This window comes from Pithys albifrons, chromosome 3 (genome assembly GCF_047495875.1).
Source record: "Pithys albifrons albifrons isolate INPA30051 chromosome 3, PitAlb_v1, whole genome shotgun sequence".
Classification (NCBI taxonomy): Eukaryota; Metazoa; Chordata; class Aves; order Passeriformes; family Thamnophilidae; genus Pithys; species Pithys albifrons.
In genome coordinates this window covers 1,725,552-1,749,091 of record NC_092460.1, presented here as the reverse complement: position 1 = coordinate 1,749,091, position 23,540 = coordinate 1,725,552, and the positions used below count along the sequence as shown (strand labels likewise).

The following is a 23,540-nucleotide window of genomic DNA, read 5'->3' as shown; positions in this document are numbered from 1 at the left end:
CCTAGTAGAGGCTGAGGCAGTTTCCTCTCATCTTGTCCAGCAGAGATTGTAGAAGGAAGGAGTTTGTAGAAAGAATTGCGAGTAGGTTTGTAGTTCTCATGTTGGTTCTCGGGCTCAAGTCTCAATCCTTCCTGCCCTTGCTTGTTGCAGCCAAGAGCCGAGCCATTGCCATTCCTGTGGACCTGGACAGCCAGGTGAACAACCTGTTCCTGAAGTCCCACAACATCGTGCAGAAGACTGCCATGAACTGGCGGATGACGGCCAGGAACGCCGCGCGCAGGGACTCGGTGCTCGCGGCCTCGCGCGACTACCGCAACATCATCGAGCGGCTGCAGGTGAGTGCTGTGCCCTCCCTGCCTCCCCTGGGGGAGAGCTGCTGCTCAGGAGCACTCTGAGCAAGCCCCAGGGCTTCAGTTTATTCAGGCAGCATGGACCTAATTGTCCTGTCCCTCTCCTTGTACAATTCTTATCTCATTTGTGAGATGCATTTGCCTATAAATGTGTATGAGTTTGATGTTTGTTTCAAGTGATGCCTTGAGAGACCCCCCCAAAACCAGACTCCAAGCCAAGTTAGTGTGGGATAAGATAAAAGGTTGATTCTTCTATGTCTAGACTTAGGGCTTTCAGGAATACATGATGATGCACCTTCTAAACTCTGATTTCCATGGGTTTTATAGTGTTGTCTACCCCATCCCCAGTTCACACATCTCTCAGTCCAGCCCCATCCTGCCCCTGGGCACACCCCATCAGGATTTGAGTCTGGGGGACAGTGGGACCCTTTCTTCATCATTTTTGTCTTCAGCACACATAGGTCCCTTGGAGCTTTTCCAGCATTCTTTAGACTCCAAGGTTGTTGGCTTATGTTTATGTCTCGCTTTGCTGACCTTCTGATATTCTTCATCTTTTACTTTGAAAAGAGTCTAAATAACCGGTGGAATTTTAGACATTGATACGGGATAGGGGTTACAGTGGATAAACATTGAACTTAAGCTGCTAGAAATGTTACTACACTAAAAATGAACCAGTCCCCAAACGTGTGAGGCATCCCAGGTGTGGCTCTGGTTGTGTCTAGGACATCGTGTCGGCGCTGGAGGACCGGCTGCGGCCCCTGGTGCAGGCGGAGCTGTCGGTGCTGGTGGATGTGCTGCACCGGCCGGAGCTGCTCTTCCCAGAGAACACGGATGCCAGGAGGAAATGTGAAAGTGGGGGTTTCATTTGCAAGTGAGTGGTCTTGAAACTCTGCCTTGTTTGGGAGGGTTGATGTTATATTTTGCTTTTTTCCAATTTTTCCGTACCCTGCGTGTCACGACGCCCGAACTCCACAGAGACAGTTCTCAGTTGAACCTCTTGGGGCTTTCAGAGGCTCTGACTTCTATCACTGAATAAATCACTTGAGTGCATCTCATTTTATGTGGGTTTCTGGTAGTTTATTTCTTGGTCCTCTTCGTCATGGGTTACAGTAGTTGTTGAGAGAAGGGAAGAGGAGCAGAGAAGGAAGAACAAAGATGCAAAATGTTTACTTTAACAATGTTTAAACTATTCTTGCACAAGAATATTCAAGTTTCAGGAGGGACCATATTCAGAACTATTTTTCACACGGTTACACACAATCCCCAAACCTGTACACACCATGCAAACTACCCAGCATCACACAGCTATAGCTAATTATTAAGTAATACATATTGCCTAAGAATTGCTGGGTCTAAACAGTCTTAATGCAACTTATTTTAACTTTTTAAAAGAGCTCTGTTAGTGTCACTCCACAGAGTTTCTGAAGGCTTCATTGGTCACTGGCAAGAGTTACTCTGCAAAACCCTCCCAAAGGGTTGTGTAATGGTGTGATAATAAAGCTGGTTTGCAGCATAAACCAATTCAGATAACCATGCATCTCTTACCCCATTTTTAGGATATTAGCACTAACCTGAGCTGTGATTGATTGCTTTTTTCAGGTTAATTAAGCACACAAAGCAGCTGCTGGAGGAGAATGAGGAGAAACTGTGTATTAAGGTATTACAGACGCTCAGGGAAATGATGACCAAAGATAGAGGCTATGGAGAAAAGGTAATGTGTTCACAGTCCCTCCCTCTGTGTTAAACACTGTCTTTGTTCAGTAAAGGAAAATAAAATTCCTGCTCTTTCAGCTGTTTTGGGAGTGTAAGCACTTCTGGGCTGGAGCAGGAACAAAACAGTTTTAGTCAACTAATGCCTTTCAAGTCATATTTGAAGTTAAACTCGTTTCTGTTGCTCTTCTGTGTGAGACTGGGAAGTTTAAGTCTAATTCCTGCAGTTCCTGGCACTCCAAAAAAATCAATTTTGTTACCTTTTTATGACAAATGTAACCTCTTGATCAGCTTTCTGGGTCCAGGTGGCTCTTCACCAGGTCATGTAACCTTGCAAGAAGAGAGTATTTTGTAGTTGGAGTTTGTAAACAACTGAGTAATCTTGTTGTGAATTATAGATGGAAACTATCTATACACCCACCCATGGGTTTTTTTTCCTTCCCTTTCCTACATACAACTCCTTTGAGGACGTTTTTCTGTATGCACAGACCTATTCTTTATTTACATCAGGAGAGTGTGTATGCACCCATATGTTTGTGTGTCTAGACATTGCCACAGTCAGCTGAGATTAGGCTTTGGAGATTATCTCGTGGAATTCTAATCAGCTCAGGTTCTTCCCATGCCTCACAGGAGGTACAGAGGAATCCATCCTCCAGTGGAGGGGTTGGGAAGCAGTTGGGAGGACACTCAGGGCACCTGGAGCAGGTGGTGCTCATGCCCAGCTCTGTGGAGCTGGGTTTGGAGTTGTTGCCCAGTGCTTGACTCACAGCAGAAAAGGGCAACCCTTCAGGGATCAGAGTTTCATAACAGCAATAATTGTTGGCAGCAGAGGGAGGGAGGGAGATGCTGCCCAGGCAGGGGCACCTGCAGCACCCTGGCCAGCTGGAAAGGGAGGAGAAAGGAGCAGAACTGCTGCTGGGGGGGGAGCCTGGCACATGGGGGTGTGCACGTGTGTGGGCTGGCACCCAGCACACCCAGAGAGCACATGGCAGTGCCAGGGCAGCGGGAGACTCCCAGGAAAATGCCCGAAGGGCTGGGATGGCCCAGGGTGTGCTCCCTGCCCTGTCAGGAGCTCTCTGCCCACGTGCTTCCTCCCTGCTGCCAGAGCCCAGCCCAGCTCCTGCCCTGCTCCTGCCTGGGGACTGTTTCAGCAGGATTCTGGAATGAATTCCCTGCCTGGCAGGAATGCCCCAGTGGGCTGCAGGAAAGCAGTGTGTCCACGTGGGGTGAGGGGGGTCAGCAAGGACAGGCAGCAGCTGCAGGGTCAGCTCTGTCCTCTGCTGAGGGGGCAGAATTCTGTGCTGGGCCATCACAGCACAGGCTGAAGCCCTCTGGGGACTTTCTGTCCTGTCCTGGAGGTGCCTTTGCTGGGAATGTGACCTGGCCTGGCTGTCAGTGCTCCTGGCAAAGGGAGCTGGGCTGGGGATCCTCCAACAAGTGCACAGTGCTGGTCCCTCTTTTGCCCAAGGCTGGGGGTGCAAGAGATGAAGTGTAACCATAGATTAAATTTTACACTTTGTTAGCACATCAGAGCACGTTCTCCTGTTAAAAGCAGCCAGGAGACACTGTCCAAGGCCACCCTGAGCCATGCAAACAGTGGGTGGTGTACACCACATACACACTGCCCACCAGTGGAACCCAAATGAGAGCTCTGAGCATTCTTCTTAAATGCAATCCACCACTCAGACTTTCCTAAATGGAAATTAATTTCCAAGACCCCCTAGACTTTATTCACCCAAATTGAGTGAAACAGCATTTCTAGAAGCTGCAGTTCACATGCACCATTCAGACCACAGAGAACCACACAAGGTGCTAGAAATCTTCAAAGTGTGCAAATGCATTAACTCCTGAAGCAGTAGCTCAGTTACATAAGGGATCAGGCCATGCCTGTGAAGTGGATTTCTCAGCCTGCAAGAGCAGCTGATTGCTCACAGATAGACTGGGAGTAGTAGTAGAACAGCTTTTGCTGTCTGGCTCTGAGCAGTGAAATCGGATTTATTCTCCCTTGTGACTCACAGAACTGAATTTAGGCACCACCTAAAAGGCAATACCTTTTGTTTTTAAAATCATTCCAGAGTGTAACCAAAAAAAAAAAAAAGAAGTAAAAAACCCCTTATTGACCCATTCTAATTCCTGGAGTCCCTACATGAGAGCAGGGTCTCCATATATAAAGGTGACAAAACTTAACCCTTGTGACCAGCATATTGATCTCACAAGACTATGGTTTGTAGGTCAGCTGGGCACAGAATCATGGAATGGTTTGGGTTGGAAGAGACCTTAAAGATCATCTCATTGCATGGGCAGGGACACCTCCCACTATCCCAGGTCACTCCAAGCCCTGTCCAACCTGGCCTGGGACACTCCCAGGGATGGGGCAGCCATGGCTTCTCTGGGCAGCTGTGCCAGGGCCTGCCCACCCTCTGAGTAAAGAATTTCTCCCCAGCATGTAATGTCAGCCTTCCCTCTCAGTTTAAAGCCATCCCCCCGGTCCTGTCACTGTCTGGCAGAGCTGACAAGTCTCTCCCGGGCTGTGCTGAGCAGCAGAGCACTGGGGAGGTTTGGCATGGCCTGTGATTCTGCTGCAATCCCAAGTGGTGCTCTCTGCAACAACCTGAATTACATAAGCACAGCGCTCCTCCTCTCCTGCCCAGTCCTGCAGCCCAGAGATGAAGTGCCTCACCCTCCTGGCCCGGGCACGTGTCCCTGGCGTGGGTGGGAGCGCAGTGGGGCCCTGGTGGCACAGCTGGGCTCCTGCAGCTGGCACAGCCCGTGGGGACAGCACAGATGCACAGCAGCCTGTGGAAGGCTCTCAGTTTTACAGGCTGCTGAAGATCCTGTGTTGGCAGGAGCTCAGGATGCCTCAGTGACGGGGAGCAGACTGTGCAGTAGTTAATAGGCACAGAACTGCACTGCACTGACAGTGTAGGCTAGACCCAAGTTTTTCCTTTGCTGAAACATGTCATTCATGCAGCCTCTCCGGGTGCCTCCCAGATGACTGCCTCAGTGCTGCAGGGCTGCATTTCAAAGCTCCTTTTCTCCTGCCTGACTGGATGCTGCCCCTCCTGCAGCCCCTGCCCCTCCTGCAGCCCCTGCCCCTCCTGCAGCCCCTGCCCCTCCTGCAGCCCCTGCCCCTCCTGCAGCCCCTGCCCCTCCTGCAACTCCTGCCCCTCCTGCAGCCCTCCAACTCCTGCCCCTCCTGCAGCCCTCCAACTCCTGCCCCTCCTGCTGCCCCCCAGCCCCTGCCCCTCCTGCAGCCCTCCAACTCCTGCCCCTCCTGCAGCCCTCCAACTCCTGCCCCTCCTGCTGCCCCCCAGCCCCTGCCCCTCCTGCTGCCCCCAGCCCCCCCTGCTGCCCCCCTGCTGCCCTCCTGCTGCCCCCCTGCTGCCCTCCTGCTGCCCCCCAGCCCCTGCCCCTCCTGCTGCCCCCCAGCCCCTGCTCCCGATGGCTCCGTGCCCAGGGCTGAAGTCCTTGGCTCAGTGTCAGTCAGCCCGCGTGGGCTGGCACAGGAACAAAGCCAGGGCACATCCTGCCTCCCAAGCTCCCTGGCACAGCATTCCCAGCAGTGTCTGTTCCCTCACCCGGCGCTGGCAGATGTTCCTCATGCCCACTGGAAAATACAGTCTTGGCTTGTAGCCTTGAAGTGTTAAATGTTTTATAAGATCCTAACATGAAATTTATGTGTAACTTCTCTCACTAATCCTTGCTTTCAATTCTTCCCCTTCTTTCTTTCCCGGCAGATTACCATTGAATTGGATAATGCTGAGGTTTTAATTTTATTTCTTTTCTCCAGTGTTGTTTCTATGGTGTTTGTTTTACCAGTAGCCCTGTGATCTGTCCTGTCTCTGCAGCCCTGAGCGTTCTGGTTTGTGTGCCTGTGTCAGTGAATTAGTGGAGTTTTCAGTCTGCCTGTGTCTGCCCTGGGAATGGTTATCATCACTAATTCCATTTGTCATTAGTTGGAATATCAGCCCAAATGCAGTTACAGTGTTTGGTGGCCTTTCATCAGCTGGTGCCGTGGTGGGATGAACTGCTGTGAGCAGCATTCAGCACTTGGCCACCATTCCTGTGTCATTTCTGAGCAGGAGGTTTCCTTTTTATTTGGAAAACTGAGTACTGAGTGTCACTGGTGTCTGGGTGCAGGGGAGGCCAGTGCTGGCACAGAAACTGTGTCTCTGGGTTTACCAGAAGGTGACAGTCACACGGTTCATGGAAGGCTCTCGCTGCCCTTCCTGCCCCTTCTCTGCAGGGTTGGGGTGTGAAGCCACATCAGGCTGTGCTGTGACCCTGTGGAATCAGTGACTGCTGGGCTGGGTGACAAGCTCTTTGCCATCAGAGCCAGCCCTCAGCTGCCCCACGGAGCCGTCCCCAAGGCAGGAAAGCCCTGCTGGGGGTGCAGCTTGGAGTTCCACAGGGATTCAGCTTCCCCAGGGCTCCTCAGCCACCTGTCTGGGTGCAGGAGGGAGCTGAGCTGCCTCTGCTGCTGCCACTTCCTCATCAGCTCAAAAAAACCCTCCTGTGGGTGTGCAATTTGCATAAATGTATAATACTGAGAAAGTGATTGACTGGCACCTTATTTTACTGAAATACCACGGAAAAAAGAAATATTTCCCTCTCAGTGCTTTGTTTCCTGCCTTCTCTTCCAGACCAGCCTTTTACTGGGAACAAAGCTCAACCACTTAAAACATTTAAAACGTTACTGCTCTTTATTCAGTGGAGTAGATAATGAAATAGGCCATAAATTGCTTTCTGTAGGACTTAGTTTCGATGTTAAGCACTTGAATTCACTGTGTAAACTTCATTCTGAAGAGGAAATAATACTGGGGGCCTTCCCTGGTGGAATAGATGTGAAATCCAAACAAAAACAGGCAAAAAAAAAAACGTCCTCCTCACAAGAACAAACTGGAGTTGTGGCTTTGGGGGTTTGTTTTTAACTGAATCTCTAGTTGGGATGCACAGGCCCTGCTGTGCCCTCACTGCCATCCCTCTCTGGGCTGCAGCTGAAGCTCCAGTCAGGGTCTCAGGTGCCTTCCCTAATTAAAATGTCAGGAGTTTCCTATCACTTGTTTCAGCCAGAGGCTGATTTGGGCTGACAGACAGAATTTTGTTGCCCAAGTTCATTATCTGCCCTGCCATCCCCTCTGAGCTGGGACGAGGCATCTCAGGTGTGTCTCCAGGCTTCCCTCTGCCTTGGCAAAGTTCACCTGTGGCACATAAAGGTTTCCACCAGGCCAGAGCCCTTGGCTGATGTGCTGCTGCAGCTTCCCAGAATAGCACATATATGTGTAATTTTAGCTTGGAGAAACTTCAGAGAGAAACTTGAATTGTTTAATTGCAAATTAAGTCGTAACATGAAACTCTTTCCCCTTCATTTTCTGGCTGTGTTTGACTGCAATAAATCATCCAGAGTGTGCACAGCAATTCAGGATTTGGTCTGGAGGCTGCAAAGGAGGAATTTTATTGCTCCTCAATGGAGCAAGTGCATGGAGGGAGCAGGTGTGTGTGTGGCCATCAGCTCTGGCTGCACGGGAAGGGATCCACGTGGTCTGAACCTCTGGCAAGGCTCACAAATCCTGGGCTTTGCTCTTTCCTTTTTCTATCCCTTGTCAACCCTGGAAATTATATAAACATTTAAGGCAAAGAATAGAAAAATCTCCATTATTAGTAAAATTATTAACTTCCTTTTCTGTCGAACTATGCACGATTTAATGGTTTTGATGAGCTGAAATTTTCCTTATTCCCTTGGGGGAGAACTCTATTGAAGTAGCTGTTTGTGGCAATGATTTCTTGGTACTGCTGTGTTTGTTTGTGCAGGTTGTTTGTCTTAGCTGGGTACTCCAAGGTCATTCCTGTGAGCAGTGGGTGCCAGTAATACAGTTTATTAAACACACCGGGAGATCCATGTGCTTTAGTGAAAGTTGTGTTAGGAAACAGGTGTTGCAGCCCCACCTCACATCTCTGTGAGTGCACAGGGGTGTCCTTGGAGGTCGGTGGGTAGTGCTGGAATTCACCCTGGTGGGAGGAAATCCCCTCTAGAACAGGAAGGATGGTGAATGCTGTCACTTGAGCTGTGCCCCTGGGCTCCCTGAGCTGTGCCCCTGGGCTCCCTGAACTCCAGGATGGGCCCCCTGAGCTGTGCCCGTGGGCTCCCTCAGCTCCAGCACGGGCTCCCTGAGCTGTGCCCGTGGGTTCCCTGAGCTCCAGCACAGGCTCCCTGAGCTCCAGGATGGGCTCCCTGAGCTGTGCCCGTGGGCTCCCTGAGCTCCAGGACGGGCTCCCTGAGCTGTGCCCGTGGGCTCCCTGAGTTGTGCTCGTGGGCTCCCTGAGCTCCAGGATGGGCTCCCTCCCTGCCGAGGTGTCTGGGCTTTGTTCCCAGTCGTGCTCCTCATCCCTGCTCCATGCTTGAGGGCACCACGGTCCAGTCTCCAACTGCAGTGCGAGTCCTGGGCACTGAAACACACATTCTGGAGAGGAGGACAGGGCTCCCCAGGTGCTGGGTGGAGAGGACAGGGCTCCCCAGGTGCTGGGTGGAGAGGACAGGGCTCCCCAGGTGCTGGGTGGAGAGGACAGGGCTCCCCAGGTGCTGGGTGGAGAGGACAGGGCTCCCCAGGTGCTGGGTGGAGAGGACAGGGCTCCCCAGGTGCTGGGTGGAGAGGACAGGGCTCCCCAGGTGCTGGATGAAGAGGACAGGGCTCCCCAGGTCCTGGAGGGGAAGACAGGGCTCCTCAGGGCTGGGATGGAGAGGACAGGGCTCCCCAGGTGCTGGGTGGAGAGGACAGGGCTCCCCAGGTGCTGGGTGGAGAGGACAGGGCTCCCCAGGTGCTGGGTGGAGAGGACAGGGCTCGGTGCTGCCCTGCAGGTGGCACGCGCAGGATGCCGAATGTGCTGCCACATGGCCTACTTTGCTTTTGGTTGGGTTTTTTTTTATTCCCTTTTTCCCCTCCCAGCCACATTGCAGTGAGCTGTTCCGCTGGGCACCTGCCAGCACTCAGGCAGCAGTTACATAAGAAGGTTTTTTCCTGGAATTTGGGCTCGCTGCTGCTGTGTGACCTTGAGCGGGGATTGCCAGCGCTGGGTGTTTGCAGGGATGGAGCACAGCCCGTGCCAGGGGCTGCTCCTGCTTCCCACTGACCCCACCTCCCGCCCCGCTGGGGCTCGGGGACGGTTTGGGGTGAAAAGCACTGGAGCTCTGTGTCAGTTTGGGGTGAAAAGCACTGGAGCTCTGTGTCAGTTTGGGGTGAAAAGCACTGGAGCTCTGTGTCAGTTTTGGGAGGGAAAAGTGCTGGGGCTCGTGGTCAGTTTGGGGATGAAAAGCACTGGAGCTCTGTGTCGGGAGGGAAAAGTGCTGGATCTCTCAGTTTTGGGGTGAAAAGAACTGGAGCTCTTTGCCCTTTTTGGGTGAAAAGCACTGGAGCTCTGTGTCAGTTTTGGGGTGAATTCAGGTGCTCTGTGAGTTTGGGGTGAAAAGCACTGGAGCTCTGTGTTAGTTTTGGGGTGAATTCTGGAGCTCCGTGTCAGTTTGGGGTGAATTCTGGAGCTCTGTGTCAGTTTTGGGGTAAAAGTACTGGAGCTCTGTGTCATTTTTGAGGTGAAAAGTGCTGGAGTTCTGTGTCAGTTTTGGGGTAAAAGCACTGGAGCTCTGTGTCATTTTTGGGGTGAATTCAGGTGCTCTGTGAGTTTGGGGTGAAAAGCACTGGAGCTCTGTTAGTTTTGGGGTGAATTCAGGTGCTCTGTGTCATTTTGGGGATGAATTCAGGTGCTCTGTGTCATTTTTGGGGTGAATTCAGGTGCTCTGCTGCTCCCCCACCCTCAGTGCTGGGGCAGGGCCAGCAACCACCCCAAGGACCAAATCCAGAAGCACTGGAGGTTTCACTTGTAATTAGGTATTTTTCAGGATTATGTTGGGGGTTTATCTCTTTTTATTCACTAATGATGCTTTTGATGCAGCTTTACCCAGCAAAAACCACCTGCAGAGCCTCTCAGGAGAGTTTGGGTTTGGGGTTTTTTTTCACCTTTTCACTTTGGTCTTGAGGTTTCAAGTAGGTGAAAAGGGAACTGAAAATGCTGGTTCAAAGGGGTTGCCTGAATTAACCTTCTCAGTGCCCTTTATTAATAATAAAATAGAACTACACTGGCTGAATAAGGTGCAAAATAGGTGCTATTTTATGCATTTTTGATTGGAGCTGGGAAATACATTAACCTCTTCAGAGCTGGAGAGCTGCACTTAGGAATTATTTTCCTGTTGAGGGCAGCTCCAGTCATTTCTCCTGGGTGTTTTGCTCTTAGACAGTGCTTCACTTGTTATGTCTCGAGCAGAGGAAATGCAGGCTCTCATAAATTTTTGTGGGCTGCCTTATATTTTTTTTCCCCTTGAGAAATCCTGCAATCTTTGGACCGTTTTTATTGCACGAACTGGAATTGGTGAGCTCTTTGGAAAAGGAGACTGGAATGTTGCTTGCACTTATTTGTCACCAAAAACCTCAGCAATAGTTACACCCTCTTACTGGTTAATTAAAACTGCTGCTGTGCAATGTGTTGGGAGGGTTTAGTTACTGTAGAAGTCTGCAAGATTGAGGATTTGAGGAGGAGGAAGTGGTTGCAGCAGCACTGAAGGGCACGGACTGAGGTCTCTGGAAAGCCCCAGCCCAAGGAAAACGTGCTTTCTGCACTGGAGACTCTGGAAAATGAGGGAAGGCATTCCTGTGGGCAGATCCCAGTGACTTGAGTCCAGCACTGCCAGCCCTTCTGCCAAATTCCCCACCTCATTGTCTGGCAGTGCACAAAGTCTCTGCAGATTCCCTGAGAAGGGGCAGGACATTCCCCACGTCCCCAGCGTGGCAGTGCCAGGGCTGGGAGCAGGTGGCTGCTGCCCCATCACAACTGGGGGGGAGCTGGGGGGCTGCTGTGCCCCCCAGAAATCCCACCTGCCCTCTGGGAGCCCTGGGCCAGGACAAGGTGCTGCTCCACATCTGCTGCTTAATTTGTGCCGCGTTGGTGCAGGTCTGAAGGGGGGAGATGTGGGAGTTTGTCCCAGCAGGTCAGTGCTCCTGGTCCGCAGCCATGCCCCTCTGCCCTCAGACCTCTCCAATGCATGTTTGGCAAACACTTACTGATCATCTGCAGGGATTAGAAATTTCCCATCCAAATTTTTCCTCAGTTCCACAAGGCAACAGAGTTGGCCTCACAAAGGAGACTTGGCAAGGAAGCCACGCAGAGTTCTGTGGGATTTTTGAAGGGTTATGAAGGACAGCAACATAATCTGTGCTCTAGTCTGCTGTCATCAGTCAGATGAGGTGATGCTTTTGCTGTGTGTCTTTCAAGGAAGGATTGTACTGACTGTGCTTCAAAGAGAAAAGCAGAGACATTCAGAAAAGGGAGGAAAAAGGACTTGCAGGACTCAAAGTGAACAGCCATTCCCACTGGAACTCCAGCTGATACTGGGCATGGCAATGCAGGAGCTGAGGCAGAGCTTTCAGAATAACACAGATCTGAGCTCTTCTTTCCTTGCAGGATGTGCAGCCTGGCTGTCAAAAGCTTAGTGTGATATTTGGCTGATTCTGTAGTTGTGTTTTGCCCTCTTTATTTCCTCCTCTCTGGCAAACCTGTTCCCCCAACACCCAATGATCCAATGCCATGTGCATGGAGTTGAGTCAGTTCCTGAATTCCCAGATTTTGGGACCAGGAGGACCCCCCAGTGTTGAACCCAACTCCCTGACAGCTCAGGCACCTCCCTCCTCCCCACTGCTGCTCCCCAGAGCCCCAGCAGTGGAGTTGGATGAGCTGCTTCCAAGGGCTGTGCTGAGCCTGAAGACCTCCCAGTGCAGGTGTGACTTTCCTCTTGCCTTCACCAGCTGTTCCCCTTCCTGTCTCACTGAGAGGGATGTTTGGAGAAAAACCTGGAGGAGTTTTGGGGTAGTTTGGAAAATGGCATCAATTCAGCAGCCTGAGGTTTGTCACCTCTCAGTCCCTTGAACTTGGAGATGCCTGAAGTGGAGGAGATTTGTGCTTGGAATTGTGCTGATTTGTTCATTGTCTTGTTGAAATTCTGAAGTTTGGTGAGGCTGAAGAGGAAAGGACCAGGTTTTTGGAAGTGTTTGTGTTTGTGGTCACAGGAACATGGGGGGGTTTTGATAAGATTATTTCCCACTCATTTATTTACCATGTGGGATATTTTCCAAACTGTTTTGCCAAAGCCACTTTCCAGAGCAGAGCCAGTCTGGGAACTGGAACATCCACCAGCCTTTTAAAGGCATTTCAAGCCTTTTGCTCAGTTGTCTGAATGTTTACTACACAACTGAGTTAAAAAAATAGAGACCAAAGGAATCCTGATTCTTCAAACCTGAATGAAAATCTTTCTGCTTTTCCTCAAGCCATTTCCACTCTGTGTCCACAGTGGTGGTAGTTTGAATTTTCTGTGAAAGACAGATTAGATAACTTTGATCTTGATTATTTTGAAAGCAAATGAAAATTTTTGTACCTTCCTCAAAACCAAAATGGAAAAGGATGGCAAGCTCATCCATATCACATAATTTGGGATGTAATGAATTCCCACTGGAGCTGTCCTTGCTATGGTGGGTTGTGAGGGGCTACATCCCCTGCTGAGTTGGGTAAAGGCCATTCTGGGCAGCTCATGTAGCCTGTGCTGGGGAAGTGGGTTCTGGGAGCCTTTGGGTCACCAGCAGGTCAGAGGTTGCACTTCTGTTCCTGCTGCTGCTGTGGTTTCTTGGCCAGCCTGGTGGGAGTGCAGACTTCAAAGGAACAGGGGGTTTTCTCAGCATTTGAAGGGACTTTTCCTTCCCTGCTGCTGATAAAAAGCACAGACATTGTGCTCTGCCCTGGCCACCCACTGTGTTCAGTTGGAAAGCTGACCAGTGTCCATGGCACTCACCTGGCTGCTTTTGGTATTCCACAAACCTGCCCCTCAAACCAGCACTTTCCTCTGGTTGCAGAGCTGGAGTATATGGAGAAATCTTGCAAAATTCCTATGTCAGGCTGCTCTCCCACTCTGCTTGATCCTTCTTGGAAAGCATAAGCTGATACTTTGGAGCACAAGCTCAATAATTCTCTATTTGAACTCATTTTGACTGTGAGAATTGAAATTTCAGTATTTGGAGTTTATATTCTTGCTGGAAGTTTGCTGAGGGCTGTGCTGTTTGTCATCCACCTGGGCATTGCCCAGGTAGTGGCTTTTGCTCCCAGGTGGCTGTGTGGGTCTGGCTCTGATGTGCCCTCTGTGCCACAGAGAGAAGGCACAGGAATTTGTGAGCTATGATATGTGATTTTTCCTTCTGCAGTTAAGTCGGGAAAGATTAATATAATTTCATGATGGTTCTTTATCTGTGCTGCTTTTCAACTCCAAAATATACATGTATGTTTGGTTAAAATGGGGTCATGGTATAACTCCAGGGATCCCAGAGTGGTTTGGGTTGGAAAGGATCTTAAAGCTCATCTGCCATGGGCAGGGACATCTTTCACTCAACCAGGTTGCTCCAAGCCCAGCCCAACCTGACCTTGGACACTCCCAGGCCTGGGGCAGCCACAGCTCCCTGGGCAGTCTGTTCCAGTGCCCAGAAGGAAACTTTTGGTTGGATCCCAAGTCCAGCACCACAGACTATTGTGAATCAGAATCCCAGACTATTCTGAGCTGGAAGGGACCCACAAGGATCATAGAGTCCAACTCAAGTCAATGCCCACCCAGGGGATTGAACCCATGACCTTGGCATTACTGCAACCAAGTTTGAACCAACTGAGCGTCCACCTGACACACCAGCCTGTGCCCCCTTGCCTGGCAGGGAGGGAGCTCATCTCCCCTGCAGGGGAACAGCCCTGATTTCCTGGCTGCTGGTGGCTCCCTGGGCCAGCAGGAGGGTTGCCCTGCCGTGCCCAGGCTGTGCAGCCCCTGTGTGTGGGCACAGCAGCGTGCCAGGGCTCCCAGCCGGGCAGGAACACTCTGTTCTGTTCCTCTGCATCCAGGAGCTGCTTCCTGTGCTCTTGGGGCCTCTGCCCTCAGTGCTCCTGCCTGGGCTGCAGCAGCCCAGGAGTGCTTTGCATGCTTGGGAAGGGTCCAGGAGTTGACAATGCCAGGAAACGCCGAGCAGAGGCCGTGGGAGCTGCCAGGAGCAAAGCCCATGAGGAGGAGAGCAGAGAAGGGTCTTTCCTGGCCAAGGAGCCCCTGCCTGTGGAGCACCCCAGGGGAACTCTCACTCCTCTGGCTCCTGCCTGGGGAGTGCAATCTCTGTGTATTTTGACTCCCTCTCCAATTGAGGGGCATTCCCAGCAGCTCTTGGGTTAAAGCTCCACGTGCTCTCCCAGCCTGTGCTCCTCTGTCTGCCTGTCCTGGGCAGACACAGCCAGTGAGTGTCTGACTCAGTCTGTTTTGTATCATCAGCACCTGATTTCTGCGTGTCTGCTCTGAGGACTTAAAGCAATTTCCCCACGATTAAAAGGCAGCTGCATTTGAATGTTCAGGGTCTTTGTTGTGTGTCTACACTCGAGTAGATAAAAGCTGCTTGTCTTCATCTGTTTCAGTGTGATGATCAGCATTTTAAATTTGAAAAGCTGTCACCACGCAGGCCCTTGTCTCGTTGCTCCTGTTTGGTGCTGCATCATATATCTTTTATCTCAGGGAAATTATGTTTATAGATGAGAATCCACCGAAAACGTTTCTAAACTCAAATGACAAGGCTGCTGCCTTTGTGACAGGCATTCCTGGCTCCCCCCTCCTGCCCCCTGGGATGGATGTGCTGCCCTCCAGCCACACATCCCAGCTGTGTGGTCCCAGAACTGCAACTGAAGCTCTTTGCTTGTGCCTCTGAGTCCATGCAGAGCAGTTTGGGATGTTCAAAGGATTCCTGCAAAGTGTTCCAAATGTGGCCCTTCCAGGAGCAGGGAGGGAGGGTGCAAACAGTAATTATGGCTGTAATTCATTTGTGGTGATTCAGCTGAAGTCAAGTGCTTTGCCAGCTCCCTTCCCCTCTCTGTTGACCACTGGGTTGCTGTTGGGATGGAAGATTCTGGGGGAATGACTAATTTTTCTGCATTTTACTTTCAACCAGCTGCCGCAAGCTCCAGAAACGGAGAGCCCCGTGGAGGTGTGTCCCCACCTATATTTGTGCCACACACAAATATGGGTGTTCAAGTAGTCCTAGTGGAGTGTCTTGTTGGTAAAACCCTGTGAAATGTGTGTTCCTGCGTGGTGTTACACAGTGGAAAGAAGGAGAGTTCTTGAAGTGGTTTAATCTGATGCACCATCAGTGGGATAGTCTGAAAATATAAAACCCTCCTGTAAATTAGTCCCAAATCCTGGTTCCTTTCAGCCATTTCCCTTATGCTTTCAGGGAGGCCCTGTCAGAGTCTCCTCTCAAATTTCCCTGCATTGGCAAAATGAGACTTTGTTTCTCTGGCTCCTACTGCAGAATTTGGTTTTCCCTTTGCCTCACGTACTTCAATACCCAAAGGAAGAGGTGTCAGAAGTTGTTAGTGGGAGCTTCCCAGCCCCAGATGATCTGGTGAGCTGGTTAAAGTGCCCCAGTGGAAGAGCTCATGGTCACTTCACATCTTCAGGGTTCCTGAGAACATGTCCTGTGTGAGATACCCCAGCACCAGTTTGCACAAACCACATTATTTGCCAAAGTGAAGACATGAGAACTTACGAAATCTCAAATTCTTTGGAAATTCTTGGGACATCAAGAGTTGACATGGATGGATTGCACAACTGGGTGCCAAGTCAGTGCAAATCTCAGCGAAACAACATGGAAATCTAAATTGAGGGCAGTGTTGATTCTTTGAGCTATACAGAATCACAGACTCACAGACTATTCTGAGTGGGAAGGGACCCACAAGGATCATCGAGTCCAACTCAAGTCAATGCCCCACAGAGGGGATTGAACCCATGACCTTGGCATTATTGCAACCAAGTTTGAACCAACTGAGCTGATCTCAGTATAGACAGGAAGATTATAAATATGCTTGGAAATAGGAGGAGGGAATTGTTTGTGGTGGTTTAGACCTTTGTATTTGTAGTTTTTGTGGAATAGTGTTTAAATGTGAACCGAAACTCTGAGTGGTCATTGGATGCCTTTGAGATGTTTGGGAGGTGGCTCCTGGTTTAAGATGGGTCCCTGCATGGAGCAGTTGTGCTACACATTTTAGATGCTCTAAAGCAACAAAATCTGCATGTGCTTCAAGTTTACACAGTGGAATTTCCATTCCTGAAGGTGAATACCTGAAGTAAGAGAGAGATTTGATTTGGAAACATGCAGGTGCCAAGGGACTGTTCAGTGCCAGCCCACTGAAGGCCCTGACACTGAAAGGGAACCCTCCAGGTTATCCAGGGGCCCTCCACAGTCTCAAATGACTCCCCTGACCACGGGGAGTTGTGTTGCAGTTCCTCATGTCCCCAGAGGTGTGTCCAGGGGGGTGTGGGGGTACCTGTGTGTCTGTGCATGGGCATGTGTGGGCTGAGCTCCTGGGCACTGCACAGTGAGACAGACCCTGTTTCCTCTCACTCCAGGGAGGTGTTGGCACATGTGCATGCCCTGGTGGTGTGGGGGGTGGCAGAGAGAGGGGTAAGGGCTGCCAGGGCTGACTGAGGGCAGATGTCCTGTTTTGAGAACTTGTTAGTCCACCCTCCTCATCTCCCCCCTTTTTTCAACTGTGACCTCCCTGAGTGCCAAATGTTGGTGTGTCTCGAGTGTTGTTCTGCTTTACAATGAGATTTCTGCACACACAGCAGGAGCTTGATCAAACTCTACCACAGAGGCAACTGGAGGATCATAGAAGGGTATGTACAGCAGCTGAGCACGTTCAGAGCTAACCCTCGACCTTTTCCTTTTAAGCAGTGAAGCCCAAGTCATGTAAGAAACTTGTGTGTTAACTGCTCTTGGAAAGTCTGAAATGGTGAGCCATGTTTATGGAGGGAATGCAGGAGCCCCTTCTCTCTGGTGTGTCATTGGTGAGCCATGTTTATGTAGGAGGTGCTGGAGCCCCTTCTCTCTGGTGTCCCATTGGTGAGCCATGTTTATGGAGGGGATGCAGGAGCCCCTTTTCTCTGGTGTCACATTGGTGAGCCATGTTTATGGGGGGGGATGCAGGAACCCCTTTTCTCTGGTGTCCCATTGGTGAGTCATGTTTATGGAGGCAGTGCTGGAGCCCCTTCTCTCTGGTGTCCCATTGGTGAGCCATGTTTATGGGGGGGATGCAGGAGCCCCTTCTCTCTGGTGTCCCATTGGTGAGTCATGTTTATGGAGGCAGTGCTGGAGCCCCTTCTCTCTGGTGTCCCATTGGTGAGCCATGTTTATGGGGGGGATGCAGGAGCCCCTTCTCTCTGGTGTCCCATTGGTGAGCCATGTTTATGGGGGGGATGCAGGAGCCCCTTCTCTCTGGTGTCCCATTGGTGAGCCATGTTTATGGAGGGAATGCTGGAGCCCCTTCTCTCTGGTGTCCCATTGGTGAGCCATGTTTATGTAGGGAGTGCTGGAGCCCCTTCTCTCTGGTGTTGGATTGGTGAGCCATGTTTATGTAGGGCTTGCAGGAGCCCTTTCTCTCTGGTGTCACATTGGTGAGCCATGTTTATGGAGGAGATGCAGGAGCTCCTTCTCTCTGGTGTGTCATTGGTGAGCCATGTTTATGGGGGGGATGCAGGAGCCCCTTCTCTCTGGTGTCCCATTGGTGAGCCATGTTTATGGGGGGATGCAGGAGCCCCTTCTCTCTGGTGTCCCATTGGTGAGCCATGTTTATGGGGGGGATGCAGGAGCCCCTTCTCTCTGGTGTCCCATTGGTGAGCCATGTTTATGGAGGGTTTGCAGGAGCCCCTTCTCTCTGGTGTCCCATTGGTGAGCCATGTTTATGGAGGGTTTGCAGGAGCTCCTTCTCTCTGGTGTGTCATTGGTGAGCCATGTTTATGGAGGGAGTGCTGGAGCCCCTTCTCTCTGGTGTCCCATTGGTGAGCCATGTTTATGGAGGGTTTGCAGGAGCCCCTTCTCTCTGGTGTCCCATTGGTGAGCCATGTTTATGGGGGGGATGCAGGAGCCCCTTCTCTCTGGTGTCCCATTGGTGAGCCATGTTTATGGGGGGGATGCAGGAGCCCCTTCTCTCTGGTGTCCCATTGGTGAGCCATGTTTATGGGGGAGATGCAGGAGCCCCTTCTCTCTGGTGTCCCATTGGTGAGCCATGTTTATGGGGGGGATGCAGGAGCCCCTTCTCTCTGGTTTGTCATTGGTGAGCCATGTTTATGGAGGGGGTTGTGGAGCCCCTTCTCTCTGGTGTCCCATTGGTGAGCCATGTTTATGGAGGCAGTGCTGGAGCCCCTTCTCTCTGGTGTCCCATTGGTGAGCCATGTTACTGGAGGAGATGCAGGAACCCCTTCTCTGTGGTGTCCCATTGGTGAGCCATGTTTATGGAGGAGATGCAGGAGCCCCTTCTCTGGTGTTGCGTTGGTGAGCCATGTTTATGGAGGAGATGCAGGAGCCCCTTCTCTCTGGTGTCCCATTGGTGAGCCATGTTTATGGAGGGTTTGCAGGAGCCCCTTCTCTCTGGTGTCCCATTGGTGAGCCATGTTACTGAAGGAGATGCTGGAGCCCCTTCTCTCTGGTGTCCCATTGGTGAGCCATGTTTATGGACGGGGTTGTGGAGCCCCTTCTCTCTGGTGTCCCATTGGTGAGCCATGTTTATGGAGGGAATGCTGGAGCCCCTTCTCTCTGGTGTCCCATTGGTGAGCCATGTTTATGTAGGGAGTGCTGGAGCCCCTTCTCTCTGGTGTTGGATTGGTGAGCCATGTTTATGTAGGGCTTGCAGGAGCCCTTTCTCTCTGGTGTCACATTGGTGAGCCATGTTTATGGAGGAGATGCAGGAGCTCCTTCTCTCTGGTGTGTCATTGGTGAGCCATGTTTATGGGGGGGATGCAGGAGCCCCTTCTCTCTGGTGTCCCATTGGTGAGCCATGTTTATGGGGGGGATGCAGGAGCCCCTTCTCTCTGGTGTCCCATTGGTGAGCCATGTTTATGGGGGGGATGCAGGAGCCCCTTCTCTCTGGTGTGTCATTGGTGAGCCATGTTTATGGAGGGTTTGCAGGAGCTCCTTCTCTCTGGTGTCCCATTGGTGAGCCATGTTTATGTAGGGCTTGCAGGAGCCCCTTCTCTCTGGTGTGTCATTGGTGAGCCATGTTTATGGAGGGAGTGCTGGAGCCCCTTCTCTCTGGTGTCCCATTGGTGAGCCATGTTTATGGAGGGAGTGCTGGAGCTCCTTCTCTCTGGTGCTATGTTGGTTGCTCCAAATTAAACCTCAGCTCCTGGTTTTGTCCACTCCAAACTTGTCCCCTGGGTGGTGATCACTCAGTTATGAAGTGAATTAATCAGGCTTGTGGAGTTGGCTGCAAAGTCAGTGTCATTAATGCCTTTTGCCATTTCTTCTACTCTTGTAGGTGGAACAGAACAGCAATGACTTGTAACCTCTTCCCTGTAAATGTTATTCAAGTTGCTCTGTTTTAAAGGTTACAGCAGGTCTCTGGTGTCACTCAGAGCTGTGTGTTGCATCTGCATTACTGATACATGCACAGTAATGTTTGCATACACCTTAGTTTGCCTGGTGGTGAACAGAGATGAAACTGGATGTGGTTGGGGTTTCTCTAGGTACCATATTTGATTTTTCTGATCATTGCCAAACATCTGATATTTGTTTGCACATTGCCCACATTAAAGTGGTGCACAGCACTAACAGGATGGTTAAGGAACTGTTCTGGAGCCAAGCATTGCAGCTGAATTAATTGGAACGTTTCTTAAATATCACTAATTTTTTCCTACCCTACATTTTGATAACCTACTCCTATTTCATTAACTATTATGGTGGGTTTGTATAAATTCATAGGGAGCAAAGCTTTTCTTTGCAGTTAGAATTTGAAATGATGGTGAATGCAGGTTGCCAGCCCTATGGATCAGCACATTCTCAGACTAGAAACAACTGCTTGGCATGTGTTCCTACCTGCATGTTCAGGTGATTTGTCCTGGTTTGGATATAGACCTTCTTCAGACACCAGGGGTACTGCAGGTCTGTCCTCCTGGTCGGGTGTCTCCACTCACCCCAACTCTTTTGACCATGGAATAGAAGTCACTTCCCCAGTGGGCCAGGAGGAAAATCTGGAGACAACTCCAGGAGCTTTAGTTACCCTCCTTAATTCAGGAGGAGGTGGAATTCTTGCAGTTGGATGTGTCTTATCTTTGCATTAAGTAGTGAAAATGACTGGTTTAAGTGCCAGTTGATGTGATGACTGACAATTAGTTCAACTGCAGAGGAAAGAGGTAATATGAGAGCTCCCTTGTACCTTCATTCTTGTCATGGGGCTCACGTGGGTATCAAGTTCCCTTTCCAACCGGGCCATGTGTAGAGGGAAGGGGCAGTTCTGGGTTTGTCGTCTGGCTTGGCCTTGTTGTGTCCTGTTGCCTCCCTTACCTGCCAGGCTGGGAGCAGGGCAGGGACAGAGCCCTGCATGGTGTGCCCAGCGCTCACAGGGCACTGTCAGCCACAGCAGCTCCTGGGGCAGGATGTGCTGGAGCTCCTCAGCTGCCTCTCCTACGTGCTCACTTTGGCCCAGGCACACATCCCTTGGAAAAGTGCTCATCTCCTCCTACCGTTGCTTCCAGTGGAATTTTCCTTTTTTCTGCTTTTTGGGACTTTTGGAAGCAGCTGTTTAGAACACTCTCCTCGTGTTTATTTTACGCCCTGTCTCCCTGGCACTCTCTCCCTCCCCATCTGATCCCATAAACTGCAGCTCCCACACTGACAATCCACAGGAACCGTTTCCAAGCTGCTGGATTGTGGTGACAAGGAGCAGGTGGTGGGAGCCCCATTTGAGCCCCAGCCCTGCAGGGAGGGCAGTGATCCCTCACCAGCCCCAGGCACGTGTTGAGCTTCTCCTTTTTGTCTGCAATTTGGTAAAGGGCTTAATTTCCAGCCAGGTTTTTATCTTTTTTTTTCTTTTGGGGTTTAAGAATTTCTAGGAGTTACCTTTGTAAGTGCCAGCTTTGTATCAAAGCAGTGTGACTGCAGCAGTGCTGGAGTTCTGTGTGAGCCAATTCATGCACATTTATGTAGCTCCATTTACTTATTTGTGTTTTAAAGGCCTCTTGTGGAAGTTAAAAAATAAGATTTCACTTTTATGGCAGCTAATATATTAAATGACATCTTGACTCTATAGTCAAGACAACTAATTCCATTTGAAATACAACTGAAAATCAGTGACGAGCGTGTGTTTTGTGAGTGGAGATAAAGATAAGATGCTTTAGTTCTTCCTGACGTATTTTTAATATGAAATTAGTCCTGACTAGACTTTCTTTTGTTGTTATTTATGTATTGAATCCCCAGAAAGCCCCGTCCTCTGCTCCCCAGTGCTGTCCCAGGGTGGTGCTGCTGTGACAGCACTCCCAGTTGGGATAATCCCGTTTCCTCTGAGCACAGAGACCTTACAGACCCTGCTAACCCCAGTGTGGTGTTTGTGTGCTGCTCAGGGCTTTGGCCAGGCCTCCACATTCCTGGGAATGCTGCAAAGCCTGGAGTGGGACCCCATGGGCTGTGTGACCCAGGAGGGGGTTCGGTCTGGGCTGACCCAGCAGCTCGTGCGGGGGGGAGAAAGGAGCACATCCCTCAGTGCTGGGGAGATGGCAAAGTGGGATAGGGGTGGGGAGATGGGATTGCTCCTCACAACATCATTTCTGATGTTCCTCTTGCTCTAACCCACCTCTGAATTTCATGTTGGTGCTGTACAGATGCGACCATTTTACATTGAATACTGAGACAGTAGAACTTAATTAAGAAAAAAACCTCTTTGAGGATAAAATTTGTTGAGAGAGCTTTGCCCAAAGCCTGACCTGCAGCTCTTTGTGTGCTGGGAACCCACAACCTCCCCTGAGCCCCATGACCCCCCGGTGTCCCAGCCTGCCCAAGCACAGCGGGAGATGCTCAGAGGGTTTGTCCCAGTCTCAGGGTTTCGGTCCCCCTCCCTCACCACAAGAAGACAAACAGTAGCAGTGCCCCTGGCAGTGCCCACCAGGGGATTGTTTCTCCTGGAGCTCACCCCGTGCTGTCCCTCTCCTTGGCTCAAGGGCGAGGCGCTCCGGCAGGTGTTGGTGAACCGCTACTACGGCACGGCGCGGCCGGCGGCGCGGCGCGAGAGCCTCACCAGCTTCGGCAACGGGCCCCTGGCTGCCAGCACTGCCAGCAAGGCCAGCCCAGGAGGTAGGACCTGCCCCTGCTGCCCCTGGGGCTGTGCTCTGCCCTCCCCCAGCCCCGGGTCTGCCTCAAAGTTGGTGCCTCACATGTGAAATTGGGGCTTGTCATCCCTCGCTGTCCCCTTCTGTGAACTCCCAGAAAGAGGGAGCTGTCCACATGGATGGCTGTCCTTCAGACAGCCAAACTGAGCAGAGATTTTTGTGCTTCCAGGGAATGCCTTGGGTTGACTTAAAGTTGGGACATTAGTTGGAATAAACGTGCTTAGAAATCCCAATCAATTTAATATTTGCAGTAATATATGAGAAAGGTGTTGTCAGATTGCTAACCATACCTGGAACAAAACCCTCTCATGGCATTGCAGAGAGATTGGGGGGTAGGATGAGCAAAAATTCTGTCTGAAGTCAGTTATAAAGTGCAGTTTATTTAATTTGAGACCATTGCCAAAAAAGTCAATAATCATGGAATCGGACTGGTTGGGGTTGGAAGGGATATTAGAGACCATCTTGTCCCACCCTTTGCCATGGGAGAGACACCTTCCACTAGCCCAGGTTTCTCCAAGCCCTGTCCAACCTGGCTTTGAAGAGAGGTGGCATCACCATGGTGTCAATGCCAACCTGTTTCACCTTTCCAGGAGGAAGCTCCGGATCGAGTTCGATGAGCCGAGGGGAGATGAGCCTGGCAGATGTCCAGTGTCATCTGGATAAAGAAGGTGCATCCAACCTGGTCATAGATCTCATCATGAATGCCACCAGTGACAGAGTCTTCCATGAGAGCATCCTGTTAGCCATTGCCCTGCTGGAAGGTGGGAACACTACCATACAGGTAGGGAAATGGAAAACTTCCCATGACCAACCCGTGGCGGGAAGGGAAATGTTTTTATGGAATCCAGGAAACTTGAGGAGTTGAAGGAGATGGGAGGGGAAATGACTACGTGATCTTTGACCTGTAATTTTGGGAAATGTTAGTGTCTGCCATGCAAAAGTGAACTTACTAAATGTTTGCATGAGCACTGGGTAATTGAGGTGTTTCCCAGGGCAGTGAGAGGAATGTCTCATAAAACAGCTCTGGGGGGAAGTTACTGACTGCTCTGACAGATAAGTCCAGGCAACTGCAGCGTGCTCAGAGACCTTCCCATCAAGCTGTTGGATTTCAGACTGGAATCTGAAATAAGTGTATGGTGAACTCCAGGCCCCCTCTGTTCTCCTGCAGTCTTGCTGTTCTTCATTTCTGTGTTTTCAATAAGGACTTGAGTCCCCTAAATGAA

At 50.8% G+C, this 23,540-nt stretch overlaps 1 protein-coding gene across 6 annotated transcripts in view; it reads left to right on the top strand.

The window, feature by feature from the left end:
* ITPR1 (inositol 1,4,5-trisphosphate receptor type 1) overlaps positions 1 to 23,540 on the top strand; it is a 182,875-nt gene that overhangs the window by 100,273 nt on the left and 59,062 nt on the right. For 5 of the 6 annotated variants that reach the window (XM_071550192.1, XM_071550193.1, XM_071550191.1 and 2 more), the window contains 5 exons: positions 151 to 335; positions 1,073 to 1,221; positions 1,950 to 2,061; positions 22,150 to 22,282; positions 22,908 to 23,098. In XM_071550192.1, the coding sequence (XP_071406293.1) occupies positions 151 to 335; positions 1,073 to 1,221; positions 1,950 to 2,061; positions 22,150 to 22,282; positions 22,908 to 23,098 (770 nt within the window). Of the gene's footprint in view, positions 1 to 150; positions 336 to 1,072; positions 1,222 to 1,949; positions 2,062 to 5,797; positions 5,825 to 15,112; positions 15,149 to 16,788; positions 16,840 to 22,149; positions 22,283 to 22,907; positions 23,099 to 23,540 lie in introns of all 6 variants that reach the window. The other variant, XM_071550196.1, reaches the window with a different exon arrangement.